This window comes from Vespula vulgaris, chromosome 6, assembly GCF_905475345.1.
Source record: "Vespula vulgaris chromosome 6, iyVesVulg1.1, whole genome shotgun sequence".
NCBI lineage: Eukaryota > Metazoa > Arthropoda > Insecta > Hymenoptera > Vespidae > Vespula > Vespula vulgaris.
The window spans coordinates 273,915-290,888 of record NC_066591.1 but is presented as its reverse complement, the minus strand read 5'-3'; the positions used below and the strand labels follow the sequence as shown (position 1 = coordinate 290,888).

The 16,974-nt window shown below is 38.4% G+C and overlaps 4 protein-coding genes across 9 annotated transcripts; 1 reads left to right on the top strand and 3 right to left on the bottom strand.

Annotated features, from left to right (window-relative positions):
* Positions 1 to 21: 21 nt before the first annotated feature.
* On the bottom strand, positions 22 to 11,563 carry LOC127064569 (uncharacterized). Of its 2 annotated transcripts, XM_050995779.1 has the most exons (21): positions 11,019 to 11,563; positions 10,802 to 10,912; positions 10,625 to 10,716; positions 10,456 to 10,548; positions 10,261 to 10,364; positions 5,428 to 5,492; positions 5,041 to 5,200; positions 4,817 to 4,959; positions 4,531 to 4,735; positions 4,203 to 4,364; positions 3,851 to 4,132; positions 3,517 to 3,765; positions 3,246 to 3,421; positions 3,015 to 3,164; positions 2,638 to 2,920; positions 2,328 to 2,537; positions 2,083 to 2,233; positions 1,801 to 2,023; positions 1,532 to 1,661; positions 1,311 to 1,431; positions 22 to 1,202 (listed from the first exon to the last, which is right to left on the bottom strand). In XM_050995779.1, the coding sequence occupies exons 1-21, from the start codon at positions 11,561 to 11,563 to the stop codon at positions 529 to 531; spliced, it is 4,329 nt and encodes a 1,442-aa protein (XP_050851736.1). In that variant the 3' UTR covers positions 22 to 528. The 2 variants fall into 2 exon arrangements, with proteins under 2 accessions (XP_050851736.1, XP_050851737.1); XM_050995780.1 differs by lacking the exons at positions 10,802 to 10,912; positions 11,019 to 11,563 and having other exon boundaries at positions 5,420 to 5,492; positions 10,625 to 10,679.
* On the bottom strand, positions 5,587 to 6,648 carry LOC127064600 (uncharacterized). Its single transcript, XM_050995871.1, has 2 exons — positions 6,505 to 6,648; positions 5,587 to 6,299 (listed from the first exon to the last, which is right to left on the bottom strand). The coding sequence occupies exons 1-2, from the start codon at positions 6,579 to 6,581 to the stop codon at positions 5,975 to 5,977; spliced, it is 402 nt and encodes a 133-aa protein (XP_050851828.1). The 5' UTR covers positions 6,582 to 6,648; the 3' UTR covers positions 5,587 to 5,974.
* On the top strand, positions 5,905 to 10,966 carry LOC127064595 (electron transfer flavoprotein beta subunit lysine methyltransferase-like). Of its 3 annotated transcripts, none has more exons than XR_007781742.1 (5): positions 5,905 to 6,045; positions 8,117 to 8,610; positions 9,880 to 10,220; positions 10,637 to 10,723; positions 10,808 to 10,966. XR_007781742.1 is itself a non-coding variant. In XM_050995862.1 (3 exons), the coding sequence occupies exons 1-3, from the start codon at positions 6,032 to 6,034 to the stop codon at positions 10,215 to 10,217; spliced, it is 846 nt and encodes a 281-aa protein (XP_050851819.1). In that variant the 5' UTR covers positions 5,905 to 6,031; the 3' UTR covers positions 10,218 to 10,462. The 3 variants fall into 3 exon arrangements, 1 of the variants encoding a protein (XP_050851819.1); XR_007781743.1 differs by having other exon boundaries at positions 10,486 to 10,723; XM_050995862.1 differs by lacking the exons at positions 10,637 to 10,723; positions 10,808 to 10,966 and having other exon boundaries at positions 9,880 to 10,462.
* Positions 11,564 to 12,501: 938 nt separating the features above from the next.
* LOC127064579 (protein-L-isoaspartate O-methyltransferase domain-containing protein 1-like) lies at positions 12,502 to 16,301 on the bottom strand. Of its 3 annotated transcripts, none has more exons than XM_050995821.1 (5): positions 15,716 to 16,301; positions 15,064 to 15,391; positions 14,864 to 14,998; positions 14,527 to 14,778; positions 12,502 to 14,438 (listed from the first exon to the last, which is right to left on the bottom strand). In XM_050995821.1, the coding sequence occupies exons 2-5, from the start codon at positions 15,368 to 15,370 to the stop codon at positions 13,465 to 13,467; spliced, it is 1,668 nt and encodes a 555-aa protein (XP_050851778.1). In that variant the 5' UTR covers positions 15,371 to 15,391; positions 15,716 to 16,301; the 3' UTR covers positions 12,502 to 13,464. The 3 variants fall into 3 exon arrangements, with proteins under 3 accessions (XP_050851778.1, XP_050851779.1, XP_050851776.1); XM_050995822.1 differs by having other exon boundaries at positions 16,226 to 16,301; XM_050995819.1 differs by having other exon boundaries at positions 16,043 to 16,300.
* Between the last annotated feature and the right edge of the window lie 673 nt (positions 16,302 to 16,974).

The window sequence follows — 16,974 nt, the reverse complement described above, 5'->3', positions numbered from 1 at the left end:
GTAATCACTTTGAGCGAACAATTGTGCTATAAAGATTTATTCTTAGATCTTTACAGTTAAAGAGAATTATCGCGTTACTTATAGAAAACTGGTGTATGGATGGAGTATCACGATGAAAGGCTACTCTGATCTCGAGTATGACCTTAAGCGCGCTTTTTTTCCTTTTTATTTTTATAATACAAATTTCACGACGTCTTTACTTTCAGAAATAAAATCATTATACATTGTGCAACAACGTCGTATGGAGTTTCTCTACGACTTGTGCTTCTGTAGAAATCAAATGTGTACTTAGTCTAATTACTACGCATAAAAACGCTAGAAAAAATTAAATTTAAAGCGGCAAGCATTATCGGTTCATCGTCCAAAGTATCGTCACAACAATCGGCACAAGAATTTTAGAAAAATGAACGTGCTCGATTTCAAATATATAATGAACCTCTAATGAGTCGGAAGTAATAGCGCGCTATCATAACGCGAGATGATAAGAAAATTTACGGGAATGTTTATTTAAACAAAATCCTGGAAAGTCTATACTTCTTCTTTGGTGTGCGTGCGATTTAAAAGATAATCGAGATCGTGCGAGATACGATCCAGCATACCGGAAGTGGTAGTCTCGCAACTTGTGATTCGAATTTCAGGCATTTTTTCCTCGCCATCGGGCTGTTTACGTTCGGTTGTATTAGCAATATCGGGAATAACGTTTACGTGTTCTCTCGCTTTCAATTCGACGCCCGTCATATGTTCTACATCTGTTTTCACCGCCAACGTTACGTCTGGCATTGCACTTAAACGCGATTCTATGTCAGCGCTGCAAAGAAGTTTGCCCGAGCACTCCGACGGAACGTTTTGATGAATAGCAAAATCTCGAAAAGCGTTACGATCTGTAACACCGTAAGACTCGGCGAGACATTGAGAAGTTCGCTTAGCAAAAGCGGTATCGAATGCTTCCTGATACTTTCGCGGGCTAGTATTATAGTTTTCGAGATTGATGTCGTCCGGTCGATCGATTCGAATCTCAGGCAAGTACCTGCCAGCAACGGAAGTCGAAGATTTCGAATAAGAAGAAGTCTCGGTAGTAAATTCTCGCATGTCTATGCTACCAGCTGCTATTCCTCGAGTTTCTATGTAGGGTTCGGCCAAGATGGACGATGGAGGTGGTGGTATGGCATCGTTTTGCATTTCTGCCTCGATTTTTGAACATACTAAGCATAAAACGACGTGTCTGTCATTCGTTCATATATTTATTCTTTCACTCGTTCGTTCACTCACTCATTCATTCATCAGATATATCGACGTAAAGCATTTTATACCTTTAATCGGCTCTGAAATTCGTTCGTTGCTCGTTTCCAATCTCCATTTAAGTTTCCGCAATACTGGTCTAAGTAAATTGATCTCGTTGCTAACAACGTATGCTATTATTATGATGAAACCCTGCATATAAATTAAGTATCGTATTTCATTGTCTTTATATTGATGCCATAATTTGAAGTTTCTACAAGTGTAATACGATGTCTAAAATTTAGATACTTACTAGAACGGAAGATAGCGATGCGAAGACGTAATGATAAATTATCGAGGTTGAATTAATGTAGAAAATTGAAGACGCTTCCGTGGCAATAATGCCGCATATAATAACGGCGGCACGATGCAATAATCGCGTTCTATAAGAAAAAAAAGAAAAGGATGGTGTTTATTTTTCCTTTCTTTTCCTCTTTCCCATTGTGATAAAAGAAAAAGCTTTGTACCTAGAATTTTATTCGAACTTTCACTTTTATGGAAAACGTCCATCAGGGTTCTTACCTGGACTCTATTGTTTCTTTCTTCATAACATTTTCCTCAATGAGCGCGTGAGCTTTATGAAGGACCCCCATATAGAGTATCATAAATACGAAAAACATCACTGTCGCACATGTTACAAATATATTATATACTCCACTTCCATAAATCAGCCACCAAGATTCGTGTCTCCAACCGGTACTTTTGTGAGTAAGCTCGGTGGCCATTACGGCCAAAATCGGTACCCCTATAAAACTTGTCGTTCGAAAGTCCCTTTTATATATAGATTTAAAATGTGTCGTTTACCTGTAATAACAGCGATGACTGTTGGTTGAAAATGTTGATTCGATCGTATATGAACAAGTTGAGAATATATTATGAGAGCCTCGGATATAGGAGTCGACATGCCAACGAGAAGAAATGCTTCTAATCCTATTGCAACGAGAGAGTAGTTTCTCTATAGAAAAAATATAATGCGAAGTGGTCAGGTAAGCAGAGATAAGTACATAAGGGCAAACGTAGGACATTAAGATACATTTGTTTTTCCATACATCAGAGAGGTTACCGCGTATAGCATAAATGAAGAGAGCCATTGCGCCGATCAGAGCACCGCAGCACTGTACTTTCAAAAAATTTAACCAACTCCGATTTTTCCACCAATATACGCCAAGAATTAACAAGGATAGCGAGCATTGAACCAGACAACTTCCACAGCCAAGTGTCACGATAAAAGTTGTTTGTTCCTTCTTTGCTAATACTACCTGAAAGAAAGGAATTCTTGGTGCAAACAATGGTTCGGTTTGCTCGAAAACGAGCCAAGTATCTACCTGAAATATTTTACAACTTTCTAAAGATAATTACCCTTACGGCCCTAGCAGTTAAGAAAAGAGCGACGGTACCGGTATTAGGACACGAACAATAAGTCATACCATCTCCTGGAAATGTGTTTGCTGTGCAACCATTAAGATTCCAAGAGCCTGAGTAATCCATAAGGCCGCAGGAAACGTTCCAAGAGCCAGAATGATTCCGTAATTGTTTCATCTGCAGATCGACCAAAATTTTATTGTGTTTGTCAGATTTGAAGGAAGGCACGGTTACAGTAATCGCATGCGAATTAATCCAATACTCTAGGTCTGTACCGTCGCTAAAATTCAAAAGAAATTTTCATTGAATGATTAATGATCGTAATGATTAATGAACGATTAGGTTTTGTTCCATCGTTCTAGACATATACTTACTCAAGCTCTTTGACGTATACGTTTGGAAGGAAGCTAGAAACGTTCTTATAAACAATTACGATTCCTTTGTACGTACTATTGCTTTTGCCATCTCTGAATCTTTTCTTCCATAGACGTATACCAATATTGTCGTTATACCAATCGGGATAACTGTAAAAATAGATAGATGAATCGCGTCAATACAGTTGTTTCAAACGCTTCTTTTGGAAAAGATACGTGTTTGAGAAATACATGTAATCGTTTGTCGGGATTTGAAGAGAATGCATGATGCTGTCACTGTTTTGAGATTGCAAGGGTTGAATATCGACGACCATTGACGACAGAGACAAATGAACGCAGCCTTGATTCAACTTCTTCGACCAGTGCATTAGATTCTTTTCGGCTATTTGCAGTAATATCCATAATCTCTAAAAAATGAATTTTACAGACAGATCGCCATATAACTAAACATGGTACATAGGTATACAGTGATAGTAGTAGGAGTAATCGTTGAAGTTTTTACTTGCGGACTTAAAATGGAATTTTTCTCGTTCAATATGCGATTCACGATACGCGTCAGAGCTTCGGCAGAGCGATGCAAATCGGATGGATCGATGGTACGTTGGTAACGTTCGATTTCAACGAGTATGCTTAAGATACGATCAGCTTCGTTCGGATAGAGCGACAATTCGCGTGATCGTAATACGTTCCAAAAAGCAAGGATCGTTTCCGAGCCTGTTGTGTTTTGATAGCCCAGTGTCAAGCTTCGAAACTACGAACAGCGAAAGGGACAAATTAAAGGAAAACGAATTGTCACGAATGTAAGAGAATTCGATCATTGATATCAGTAGACTAACTCTGTCGTAAGGACGAAGCAGTGGCTCGTAAAGACAATTGGAAAAATCTGGCATCAACCACTCTGGAGTGGTCGCATCCTTCATCGAACAAAGTCTCGATACTTTAGGACCGACGAAACGTCGTGGACATTCGAGCAAAGCTTCCGAGCCAGGTGCTGTGTCAGGCCATTGAAGAGCCCAAGATTTTTCTTTGGAGCACGTTGGTACCAAAGTTCGATTCGTTAATTCTACTCGCACGGACATCGATCGGTGTGCCACGTTGCACGTGTATATTGCCGATTTCTAAAATTATTTCATTGTCAATACAAAGCTGAAAACGGAGCGTTTTATTACTTCAAAGGGGCATTTTTACCTGTACGTTTGTAATCTTTAATATGCTACCGTCTGGATAAAGGTCCTCCCAAATTTCACTCCCTGGTTCCAACTTAAGTAACGCTCGATTCTTCGTCCAACCAAATCCTATACCTGTGCTATGCATATTGGGCGTCGTGCACGTAAGTTGTATATTGCTACCCTGCAATATATATGTGTGTGTGTATTCTTTACATTAATCGTCAACGATGATCGCTAAGAAAACATTCGAATGAAATGAAAGAATGTAAGAAAAAGATAAAACCGATTTGTAGAAAATTCATTCGGCAGTCGAGAATATTTAATCGGATTCTCGAAGGGATTTTTACCTTTTCTACGGTAGTACTCATCGGGGTAATTTTTACATCCGGTTCATTTTTCACTTGTACGTAAAGACTTTTACATTGTTGTACACCCCGATCGATAGCTTGGCACGTATATTGGCCGGCGTCCAATATGGTCGCCTTATCGATTTTTAATATCGACGCATGCATATCCAATCCGTCGTTAGGGAGATCTTCGTATCGAATTCCTCTGGATGAACATGAGAATAAATAAATCGATAAATAACCCGTTAAATGGTAGAACGAAAGGACTAGTTTACGATCTTATTACCTGTTTGCTTTGCTCACGTTTATCAGCATATTATCTTTGTACCAGATGAAACGAATACCGTAACTTCCCTGAGCGACGCAATGAAGACTAATTTCATCGCCTAGATGAACCTCGTGCTCGTTCGATCGATCCAAACGCAAAATCTAGGAAAATCAATCGAGATTGATCGTCGTACGATCCTCGAGTCATTCGTTACTCGTTAGTCATTTCAAAACTTTTCATACCTGCAATCTGAGCGCGGGCTTTTGTTGAAATGTAAAGTGCGTAGATTCGAGAGCTATCTCGCTGAGACGGCGTCGTTGGACCAGACGATTTAGCGATTCTCGAATTTTGTCGCCATCGTCCGAATTGCCAAAAAATTGAAAAGTTATCTCCGACGTTGGCCTGCATTAAGAAGCGAATTTACGGTTTGCCGCTGGGAACGTACCAGCGGCGCGAACGCGACGCTATGCCATTGGTCAGTCAAACGTAATATGGCGGGAAATGCATTAATACGCGATTGGCGAAGAAAATTTAAACGATTTGAAAATATTTGAAAACATCGCGAACGTCAATCGTGACACACTATATTTCGTTACTTAAGACTCTTTTGCTTTAATATACCTACTCACGTCACGCTTAGGATCTTTAAGTCCTCCATGGAAGATATATTTGAATTCTTCAAATACTTGGTTAGCTGCGAAGGAATAAACGCAATGAATGAAACGAATGAAATTTGTTCGCAGTATCGAAAGGTAAGGAAAGTTGGAAATTTAAGAAATACGAGATAGTCCGTGTCAACTCCAATCGCAACTTTCTTATATCTTTATTTCTTTGTAACAATCGATCGTACAAATCAATATGAATCGTACCACGTGATAGAAAAAATATAGCTATATCGATAATCCATAGACTTTTGTTACATTATAGAGCGAAGTCACGTGAGAAGATGACGAAGCGATTCGCTGGAAAGATGTAGGTCATGTGTTTTTTCTGCGTAGAAGGATCGACCAATCCGAAGGCGCGAATCGATGCCAAAAAACATCGTCGTAGTTCGATGGTTGTTCCTCCCGCGCTGATTCAAGCGCACGTAAGTACGCATTTACGCGTTTTTCGACGTATTGTCAATGTTCAATTCTCAATATCGTATCCGGAGAGAAACTGAATCGTTCCTCTTCGTCATTCCGGTGGATCCACGAAGTAAGGTTCGTCGATGAGAACGCAGGAGAGATCCGAATGTCCCGGACCCAGTAAGTTTTGCAGCGTACGTAATGGTACTCTCGATACTCTTATTCCAATTTCACGGCAATAAGCCTCGAGTAAAATCATTTGAAGATGACTGGCAGCGTCCATCTCGACGTCGAGCGGTACCATACAGATGCTACCTTGATCGTTGCATTCTCGGGATGCAAGGGCACGTAGAGTCGGTAGCATGCCACAGGTTATGTTGCTTCCGCGCGAACATTTGTAATTTCGAGACTTCGTGTTCCACGTTGGCTTTGCGCTGAAACACGGTTTTTTTTTCCTTGATAATACCAGTTTAAACTTTTCTCCGATTTCGTCCATTTAATCCGTCACGAAAGAAACGAAAAACGAACTTGGGAGATTTAACGAAACAAATGCCGACAAGAATTCGACCTAATATATCCTTTAGATATTTGAATTTTTTTGCGCGCTATCACGGGAACCGCGTGAATTTGCATAATTACCTTTCCGCCGTCGTGCTCAACGAAAAAGATTGTAGTCCTTGACAGCTCATGTCGGTAAGTTTTTCCACGTCGATCATAGCCGATTCCGTCCTTTGACGATTCGTAACTTCTTTGTTTGAACACTTCACTTCCTTGCTTGGAATTTTGGCCGTCGACTCGTTCCTATTCTACTTTTTTCCTTCCTGGTACTCGTACACGCTCGAACGTTTCAAATACTTCGATGTCCTCTCGTCGCGTGGTAAACGCAACGTTGTGCAATCTTTCGCTTTTCTATCGCACTCGACTCGCACAAGCGTACACATCAGAGAGAGAGAGAGAGAGAGAGAGAGGAGAACTTGTTCGACGAACGCGAGTTCAATCGTATACGCCCTCTCGTGCTTCTTTTCGCGTAAAGAATGACCGTTGTGTAATCGCGTCTCGCGTCTTTATAAATCGTCTACTCCCCACTTTCATTTTCCTTCGTTAAAGTGGAGAACCGCGTAATGTTTCCACGGATATTCCAGATAAGCCGTGCCCCTTTGTACATACACGACGGCGCAACGGTTTATCGATAAATCCCAACAGAAAGAGGAGCGGATGAAATATACACGTGTAACAAACATTTTTCCTCTTAATCGATTCGACGGAGGAAAGAGAAAGAGAAAATTTCCAATCTGGATTTCCTCGGAAACTCTTTGACTTATTATTACCCGTGTTATTTACTCTTCGACAAGAGTCATATTTCAATCTCGTTTCTGCTCGAAAAAAAGAGAGAATCTTTTTACCTTTCCACGTAATCGTCATATCCCGCGTTTCTCTCGATCTCAAAAGTTGGAAGAACAAAATTTGCCTACCGGAAGCCAAGTTTCGTCGTACGGACAGACACGAATCGTGTTCGACGACGATCATCGATCGTCTCCAGTCAATATATTAATTCTGTACATAGATACACAAGTACACGTATAACACGCTACGCAGTTAAATTGACGTTGTTGAGCATTTTGTACGAGTATGCGTGTAATCGATAACAACACACCCATTATCATCGACGTCTATCGCGGATAGCATATGTGTGCAAAGATAAATATCGAGAAAGATGATGAAAACTTGCTCGTTTCGTCATTTTTTTTCCCTTGCTTAGTCTCTCTCAATGCATACATATGAGACCTATATACGTTGTGATACTTATACGCGTTGAAAACGTACAGTTTTAGTCCCTTCCCAACGCGTGGAGTATTATCGGTAGTTACCATGGTAGGCGCAGTATGTTCTACGCGAGATAAGCTCCGATAAATTTTCGATAATCTCTGCGAATCTAAAGTCTACTACGTACTTTTTATTTCCTAACGGACTCGTAAGGACGAGCCGCGAGGATTTTACACACGACCGCTGCTTTCGTTCCACTTTAATTTTACGCGCACACGTACATATACAAAGCTCAGTTATGCAGGAGCATTTTTAGAACTGGCGGGAATCCCAACGCGTCTAGAGCTCATCAACCGCACGAAAGCAAGACGGAGTGACGATGCATAAAACAAGGCCAATTTTCATTTCACTCCGTTCTATTACAAAACCGAACGATTTTATCCGTTTCTTTTTAAACGATTCTTGTTACAATCAATTAATTTTTCAGGGTCCGAAAGATGGGAAGAGGCGTAATGACTTCGTGTACTTTGATTAAACGGTCGATGTCGAGAAATTTACCAACGAGTCTTCTAATCGAAACCGTTAGGAATAGGAACTGGGAAATTGTCGATCGAGATATCGCTGAACGAGCTAAAATCGTAGACACTGTTATAAAGTATACGGAGATCACTAATGATCACATGACACCTGACTTAAAACTTTTTCTTTTAACGCCGAGATGTTCTCTCTATCACGATCCATTCGATAGAGTAAAAAAGGAGTTCGACCGAGTGGAAAAACGAACTTTGACGAATCCATTTTGGTCTATATACTGGCCGGGTGGACAGGGCCTGGTTAAGTTCATACTCCAAGAACAAAGAAATATATTCGTACGTTCCAAGGACATTAACGTTTTGGATCTTGGAAGTGGTTGCGGTGCTACGGCTATAGCAACGAAACTCCTTGGTATTCATAATGTTGTGGCAAATGACATTGATAAAGGTTTGTAAAGTTGTCTTTTCAATATATGTATAAATACATATATGAGAAATTCGCTTGATATTTTCCATATCCGCTTTATTCGCGCATCGCGTGAAAACTTCGTGGTAATGAGGCAAAAAGAAGGAGAGGCAGAAAGAGAGAGAGAGAGGGAGTGAAGAATTAACCGAGAAACGTTATCCAAGAATTCTCGTCTACGTTCAAATACATTTGGCAGAGTGGACCGAAACGATCTAAAATGTTTTCGATTGAGTAATGTATCAGGCATTTAATGCGAAACGTTATCTCGTTACGCGTTACGCATTTACGTGTAAGAGAAGAAAGCGGGTATTTCAATTATTAAGAAATTCTGCATCAATTCGAGACAATGGTAGAAGAGTCTGTGAGTGGCTCGATGAAAATACTTATTAAATATCTGATCGACGTCAGCAAATGAAAGTGTTAAATACATTCTCTGTTAAACGCAATGTAACGTATATCTTTTCCATATATCTACTATATTTATATACGTATTAGGTACGTACACAAATTGCATGCATTTGACATGAATGAGCGTGCTGCTGTCAAACTGACGTCTTCGATCAGGCATAGACGCAGATAATAACGAATTCCTCAAGGAACGATTCGCAATCAACGTGGCTATATGTATGTATCTTGTTTATAAGCGATAAAAGTCTCGTTTTTTCCTTATAGCCGTTTCTAAAAAAAGATGGAACGAATTCTAACGCGAGTTGTTCTCAACCGAACCCGTGTTACACGATTCTTCGGAATTTCATCAACTCGTTCTCTTTTATTCGAGTGGATGAAACAGAGAGAGAGAGAGAGAGAGAAACTCTGTTTCATAAGAATTTACTTTCTTTATGGACGTCTTCTCGTTCCGAGACGAAAAATAATTTTCTCTAAATTCTATGAGAGATTTCCGTTTTAAGATTTCGTCTACGTTCGAAAGATTCTTGCTATCGAGCTGTTGCGCGCCACATTATTGGGCTTTCCCCATTTAACGAGAGGCAAGAAGACGGAGTCTCCGTGCGTCAGTGAAAGTCAGGTGGTCCATTCCCGGTATTGCGAATCTCTATACATATCAAACTCGAAATAACTACCTTTTCTCTCTCTTACAGTCTGAATTTTATTTACGTAATAACGTAGATCACGTCATTTTTTTTTTATATAGAATATTTCAAAATTAAGAACAGAGACGAATAAAGGTAATTTTTATACGCGTGAATGAATAGATCGACTGACTTTTCTTTGTTTTTTTTTTTTTCTTTTTAGTTGCCTGTATAGCCACGCTCATGAATGCTACATTAAACGGCGTGGACGTTCGAGTATCGTGGAAAAATTTATTGAACGAACCACTTAAAGAGACGTACGACGTTATTTTTATCGGGGATCTACTTTACGAAGAAGAATTAGTCGAAACTTTAATTCCGTGGCTGTTGGATGAAGCCAAAAAAGGAACACGAATATTTCTTGGCGATCCTGGAAGGCACGGCCTTACAAATAATTTAAAAAAATATCTTAAACTTTTATGCCGATACGAATTGCCGGAAAAGACGCGGAAGGAAAATAATGGTTATCACGAAGTTTGCATATGGCAATTCATTAAGTAACTCGTAAGTAATTGCGTAAGAGTACGTTTAATTTTAAACTTACCTGTTTTGCAAGAAAAGATTCCAAACTTCCATGCTGAGCTATCGATCCTGTGCGAAGAGAGGTAATATTTGATAGTTTTATTCTGCATTCGTATCTCGATCGATCTGAGAATATATGTAACAAAAGTGTGTACAGATAACTTTAATATTTTTATTATATCTTATTGAAAAAAATATTAAATCTTTCGATGCTTACTGTTGTATATTTTCGTTCCATTTTTGCAAGCACACGGTCGTTGCTCCTCTTCGTGATAAGGACATTGTAATATGCAATGTTCACCCCCGCATTCTACAAATAAATCGTATCATTGAAGTTAGATGTATCTATCCATGGGGAACATGTTTAAAGAAAAATATGAGTTTACCTGTATTCATAGTTTCCAGAAGTTGAATTTCACAATTTCGTCCAACGTAGCCAGAAAGACAATCGCAGCGTACTGCTTTCGCTCCGAGATGTCTATAACGTATGTACAAGTTTTTTAATATACATAATATGCACTTTTATATACATATACATATATATATATCTTTTTTATTCATACTTGCAGTTGCCACCATTTTGACAAATAGAGTTTTGTTGCTCGTCAAAACAGAGCGGTCCTTCGTCACATTTTTCTCCATTAAAGCCAGAAAAGCATTCGCATGTAAAAGTTCTGTGATGAAAGAAACAACGATAATGAAATACACATTTAAAATATTTCAGTTTATTTTGAAGAATATTGAAAATAATTTTCAATGAAAATGATTAAGCGAACGTACGTATAATCTGCAGATAAAAGACAATTTCCAGTGAAAGAACATTCGCTAACGGAACAAGCATTTGGATTTGGTTCTTCCTCGGTCATTTGGTATGTGACGTTGAAACCATATACGTCCAGAAGATCGTCCAAGACACGCACATGATTTCCTTCGAGTCGATCAAGCTCGAATTCTAAGACGAGAAATGGGCGAAAAGTTCTGAACCAACGATGCACGAAAACATTGCCCTCCGTTATTTCTTGCACCAAACTCGCGCCATAATTCGTCGTCTCTGACTCGTAATACGCGTACTCGGTCAATTTGAGACCTTTGTAAACATAAAGCTGCGTCATATAAACGACTATCGAACTATTCGTCGAAGTTATGTCAGAAACATCGATCACCCATCGACACGTTATCGGTACTGGAAAGGCTTTAGGAAAATTTGGTGTCTCTATGATTCCTTTTGGAGCGGTCAGATGATAATTGCAATCTACGTTTGCAGTTGACGCTCCGATTATAGTCGATGAACAGAGATAAAAGAAAAGGACGAGGTATGATTTCATCTTCTTGATCAATTTCAGTGTGTTTCTTAGTCAAATTTTCCTTGCCTCTTTTGCAATGACAAATATCGAACAATAACGGATTTCGCCCTGAAAGAAATAAATTCTAATGTAAAAGTATCAAAGTTATATATATATATATATATATATATATATATATATATAGCATTTTATTTATTTTTCTCTTATTAAAACGAGTCCATCCACACGTTTTATTAAATCACACATATAGGTAATAATCGAGCGTTACCATGGAGTGTAAATATTGCTAGATACACTTTCTCGTATACAACTTTTTCGACTTTACACTTTCAAATGCGAACGTATTTCGAGTTTTCTCGCCATTGGATTCACATTTCGTTTTGCACTTGCAAGAGAGAGGCGAGCTCTATCGACAACGATACTGATTCTTTCTTCTCCCCCTTTCAAAAAGTCCTACGTAAAAGAACATGAAAGTGTAGGAATATAACTCGTCTCGAAGCAAAGGAAAATGAACGTTATTTCGATGACGTATCAAAAGACTCTGAAGAAAACAATGAGCTTTCAGAGATAATGACCAAGGTGAAAACGAATTTAGAGGTCGGAGATGCGTTTGATACGAGCCACGAACGAGAAGCCACAATTTACAGGGTAGCTGGGCGTTAGTCCCTTCCGTATCTCTGAGCTTTCCGTGCGCAAGCTCCTCTTCGACCCCCGACCAAGCATCCCTCTTTCCACCACTATATATATCTCGACCGAGTTGAGTCGCGAATTTTGCTGAAACACGAGCATTCCAATTCGAGCCCATATTATGAATACACGTAGTAGGTATCTCTCGAAATGTATTGCTCAATCGACATTACATCTATTTTTAATTAACTAACTTCTATTAGAAAATATACACGACCAATAAATAGATTTTACGGATAATACGGTTTAGAGGTAAATAAATGAGACCAAGCTATTACTAAATAGTATTTATTTGTGTAATTAGAAACTCTATGATAGTCTTTGAACTAAAAACGTATTATCTTGATCATCGATTATGAATTTTTCATTAACATACGAAATTTGCGTAAATTAATTGATAGATGCTATTTCGATTTCAACACTCATTGTCGGCTAAACTTTATCGTCGGGAAGTTCGATAAATATGTATCGCCCACTATATTTTGCATTTTGTACATTTCTGTGTATTTCTTATCCTAAGTAGCATGTCGTACGATGTCACTCGTTTAATCTACGCCGATTAAAAAAAAGTCCTTACGCATTCGTCAATTCAATGTTTATCACAACCCTTCGAAAATTTGTATAGGACTTGATTTTTCTTTTGCCGAAGAATCTCGCATGAAACGGGCTTTATAATCTGGTACAGAGATATGTACATGCATGTAAATAGACGCATACACGCTCATACGATAAGGCAGTCATTTTTGCCACTTTAATCATGTTCGGTCAGTAGAGCAGTATCAATGACCATGCAATCCCTCGTTGATCGCTGCTTTCTCAATCGCAGATCGTCGTCTTCTTCTCTACGATATTAATAATGAAAAATGTAGGGTATCTTTGAGAAAATTTACAATGACATAGAAATTTCGAGAATAATTCACCGTACAAGATTTATATCTAACAACTTTTTCCCTTCTTTTGTTTTTCGACGATGTTGAAAACAAAACAGAAAGATAGAAAATGAAAATAAAAATTGACATACTTTAAATAAAAGAACATTTTGGCCGCCAAGTATCACTTGTAACACTTCGTAAACCTATCTTTCAAAGATTTTTAGTAACATACGAAGTTCAGCTGTAGCTGGAGAGCAGCTGTAAAAAACGATGGAGTACTGCGTAATGTAAGAAGTTATGTATTTATTAGAATATTTAAATTAAAGAGTAATGATTAAGTCTAATCACTTTCCTATGTATATATTACAGATGCCGATTATAGTTTATGTACAACTTTAATGAGAAAGGCAATGGTAACTGATGTATCTTTTCTTTCATATACGTCGAAAAAGCATTGCCGTCTACGTAATGTCCAAATATTACATTCTCGTTTGGAATGTTTTCCGCAGGATCGGGGTAAGACTTATACATATTCTTCATGGACTTATTGATCGTGATATCAGATAAATCGACCTCCATGGAATTTAAATCGTCGGTATTCTTAGAATCTGATTGGCTCGTATTTGAACTAGAACTACCGTCGTCGTTAGTCAGATTAGCATCTTCAATGATACCGCTATCAGTTTTTTCGCGCTTCGCTATTTTCTTACGTTGGGTAAAAGACGTCTCTTGCTCTGGTTCGCTATCGCTTTCGCTCATATTTGTATATGCTTCTGATAAGGACGAACGCTGTTCTGTAGTTTGACAGGATAGATTTTGCATTTGATCTTCCGATTGGTCGCAGCCCGAATCGAAATTATTTTCACTGGTATTGGCTCTTCCTGCTTCAGTAAGTAACGCCTCGCTATCGGTTTCTTTCCTTTCTTCGCCATTGTCGTGATGCAGATCAACGGAAGCGACGATATATTGTCCATCGCTGTCGTCGTCATTTGCTTCTTGCCAATGTTGCCTATTTTCACCTTGATGCGGCTGTATAACAGCTCTTACCAACTGTAAAGTCGTTGTAATAGCTTCTCCAGGATGAGTATCTACGTTGAGCAACAAACGAGCTCTTCCAGCAAATTCCTCGTCTTCGTCGAAAAGAGCTTCGTCCGATTCTTCGAAAATGGGTATTACAAAACGTTTCAAGGTACGTTGAGGTAGGCTAGATCTTTGTTGTCTTGGCAGTATAGGTTTCCTGGTCTCCAATTCTGTATGTTGTCGCCAAACGTTTTCTCTCAGTCTATGTCTGATTTTATCACGACATAATTCTTGTAAAGATAATGGATCGCATTCCGCTAAAAGATATTACTTTTAATGTTATTTGTCATTTTTCTCTCTTTTTTCTTTCTTTTTACATCTATCACACGCGATCGATTTACTTACGCAAATGAAATATATTTTGTTCTTCGGACGTAGGCACAATTAACGGAGCAAAAGATACAGGTAACATCGTATGATGCGTCCAAGTATTTTCGTCGACTCTTTGAATTCTGAGTAGATGATCTTTGAAAGGCATCACTAGAATTCCTCCAACTCTGACGTACTGTTTGATTAGTGCCTCGTGACTTTCCGGGCAAGCTGCACCACAATACACCCTATCGTATTGTCTGCCAGGTACGATGCTTAGACAGTTTCCTATCAAACACGAAATAGTTCTAGGCGTTATATATATTTAATACGCATTATTTATTTGATCAGAATCGTTATATTTGTATACTACCTTGTACAAACGATGGCTCGCAGAAGTCAAATTCATCCAAGGCTAAAGATTTTTGTTTAAATTCTTCTAAACGCTCATAAGCGTATTTCAAGCAATCCTCGTGTAATTCTATACCATGATTTGTCCCATGTTGATCTAAGGAAAATACAACGATACAATGAACGTTCAGTAGCAATCCGTCGATATAGTTATTTTCTTACTTAGTATTAATCCTGCCATTGTACTAAGATATCCAGTTCCCGATCCAAGGTTCAAGAAACTCAATCCAGGCTCCAAAGAAAGACCTTCTATCACCAAGCTATACACGCATGGAGCCGATAAATGGATATTTCCATGCTTCCAAGCAAGGTCCTTGTATGCGCTTTCCCGATGCGACGTTAAGAAGTAGTCGGCACGATCGACTGCTCTGAATACCTGTTCAACTTTCTTTGTTCTTATATAACCAGATTTCATTAAATTATCTACCAATTCGTCATTGTTTTGTCCACTACTAACGGCGCTTCCCATCTTGATAAAACAATGAATCTTCTGTTTAACAAAGATTATGTTATTTATTAATCATTTGTTACAATATATACCTTACAAAAGGCTATAAAATATGTATAAAGTATATTTTCATAAAGCGATAAACTTATAAAAGTCTAAAAGAGAACAAGTACAAAAGTTACGATCACCTATCGACTATTAATTATAAACGACTAATCGAATAATATGAAAGAATTTACTGTCGTCATGCACAATAATTAAGATACAATTCTCCAAGAAAATTATACGAGAATGCATGTATTCTACCTGTACACGCATCGAAAAGTTATCTTTAACAATAGCTTTCCAAGTTAAAGTATATCGTACCGATGAAGACGTAGTGTTGTCTATAAGTGTCGCTTAAGAAAGAATATTAAATGCATAAGCAAATGCTATACAATGTGGGTTGCAGCATTTGAAGCTAATAGAGTCCTAAATTTATTCTTTTTTTACCGATCGACGTAATGATAGTTATAAGGTAAGGGAAGCAACTGTTAGACTGTCTATTTTAACGATTTAACGAAAGAAGAAAAATGGAACTTCCTCGATCGCAACGTAAAAAATAATATTTTTGAAGGAGATATCGTAAAAAACAAAGAAATCTCCGATGATAAAGAACGAACGTACGTCTAACGTAATTTCGTCCAAGCTTACCCTTGCCAAGTGAGAATACAATTCAATGACGAGGGAATAATGGAGTCGACGTTGTCACTCCGGAAAAAATCAAAACTTAGACGGTCGTGTAAGTCTAAACGTTAACATATTATTACGAATATGCTATGTGTTATATTATATGACACGACGCGGTATCATTCTGGCACATTGGGATATACTAACGCACGACTTTTGTCTGTTTTGATAAGCGAAAGGTGCATCAAGTCCATCAGCTGATAGAAGAAAATATATACTGGCTACGCCATTGCGCGCTCTCTGTCTCTTCAAAGAGAGAGAGAGAGAGAGAGAGAGAGGGAGGGAGGGTGGGAGGGAGAGAGAGGGAGAAAGGTTGAGAAGGGAGAGAGAGAGAGAGAGAGAGAGAGAAAGAAAGAAAGAGAGCCCAGATGACGATCTGTCAAATATTACTTCCTCAAATTTATTTCATTTTCTTTTTTCTTTTTTATATTTTCTCTCGTTTTCTTTAGAAAAAAAAATCGAAGAAAATCCAAAAAGAACATTCTTTTCATTTTGTCCTATTCGTTTTGGATAGTCAGCATTTATAGAGAATTTTTCAAAATCTCCCTTATAATTTAGTGATTGCATTCGTGTTAATCGGCCTATTAGAAGCGTGCATTGTCAAGCGCAGGCGTGAATCGTGCTAGATGACACGGAGAGAAAGAGAGAGAAAGTTATTAGAGACGTGCAAGGAACGGTAAACGAGTCGATTCGATGTACATATGTATCAATCGAAAATCATTCAAACACGTTCGCCCATTCTTTTAACGCCGTCGTATTCTTACTATTTTCGTCCTCGACTCATTAAAATCTTTGAAATTAATTCGCTCATCTTCTTTATCACTTCGATACGTAGTTTGGTTATACACAGTGCATATACGATGCGTCCGTGACGCTCGATAAATTTGAAAAGCGCA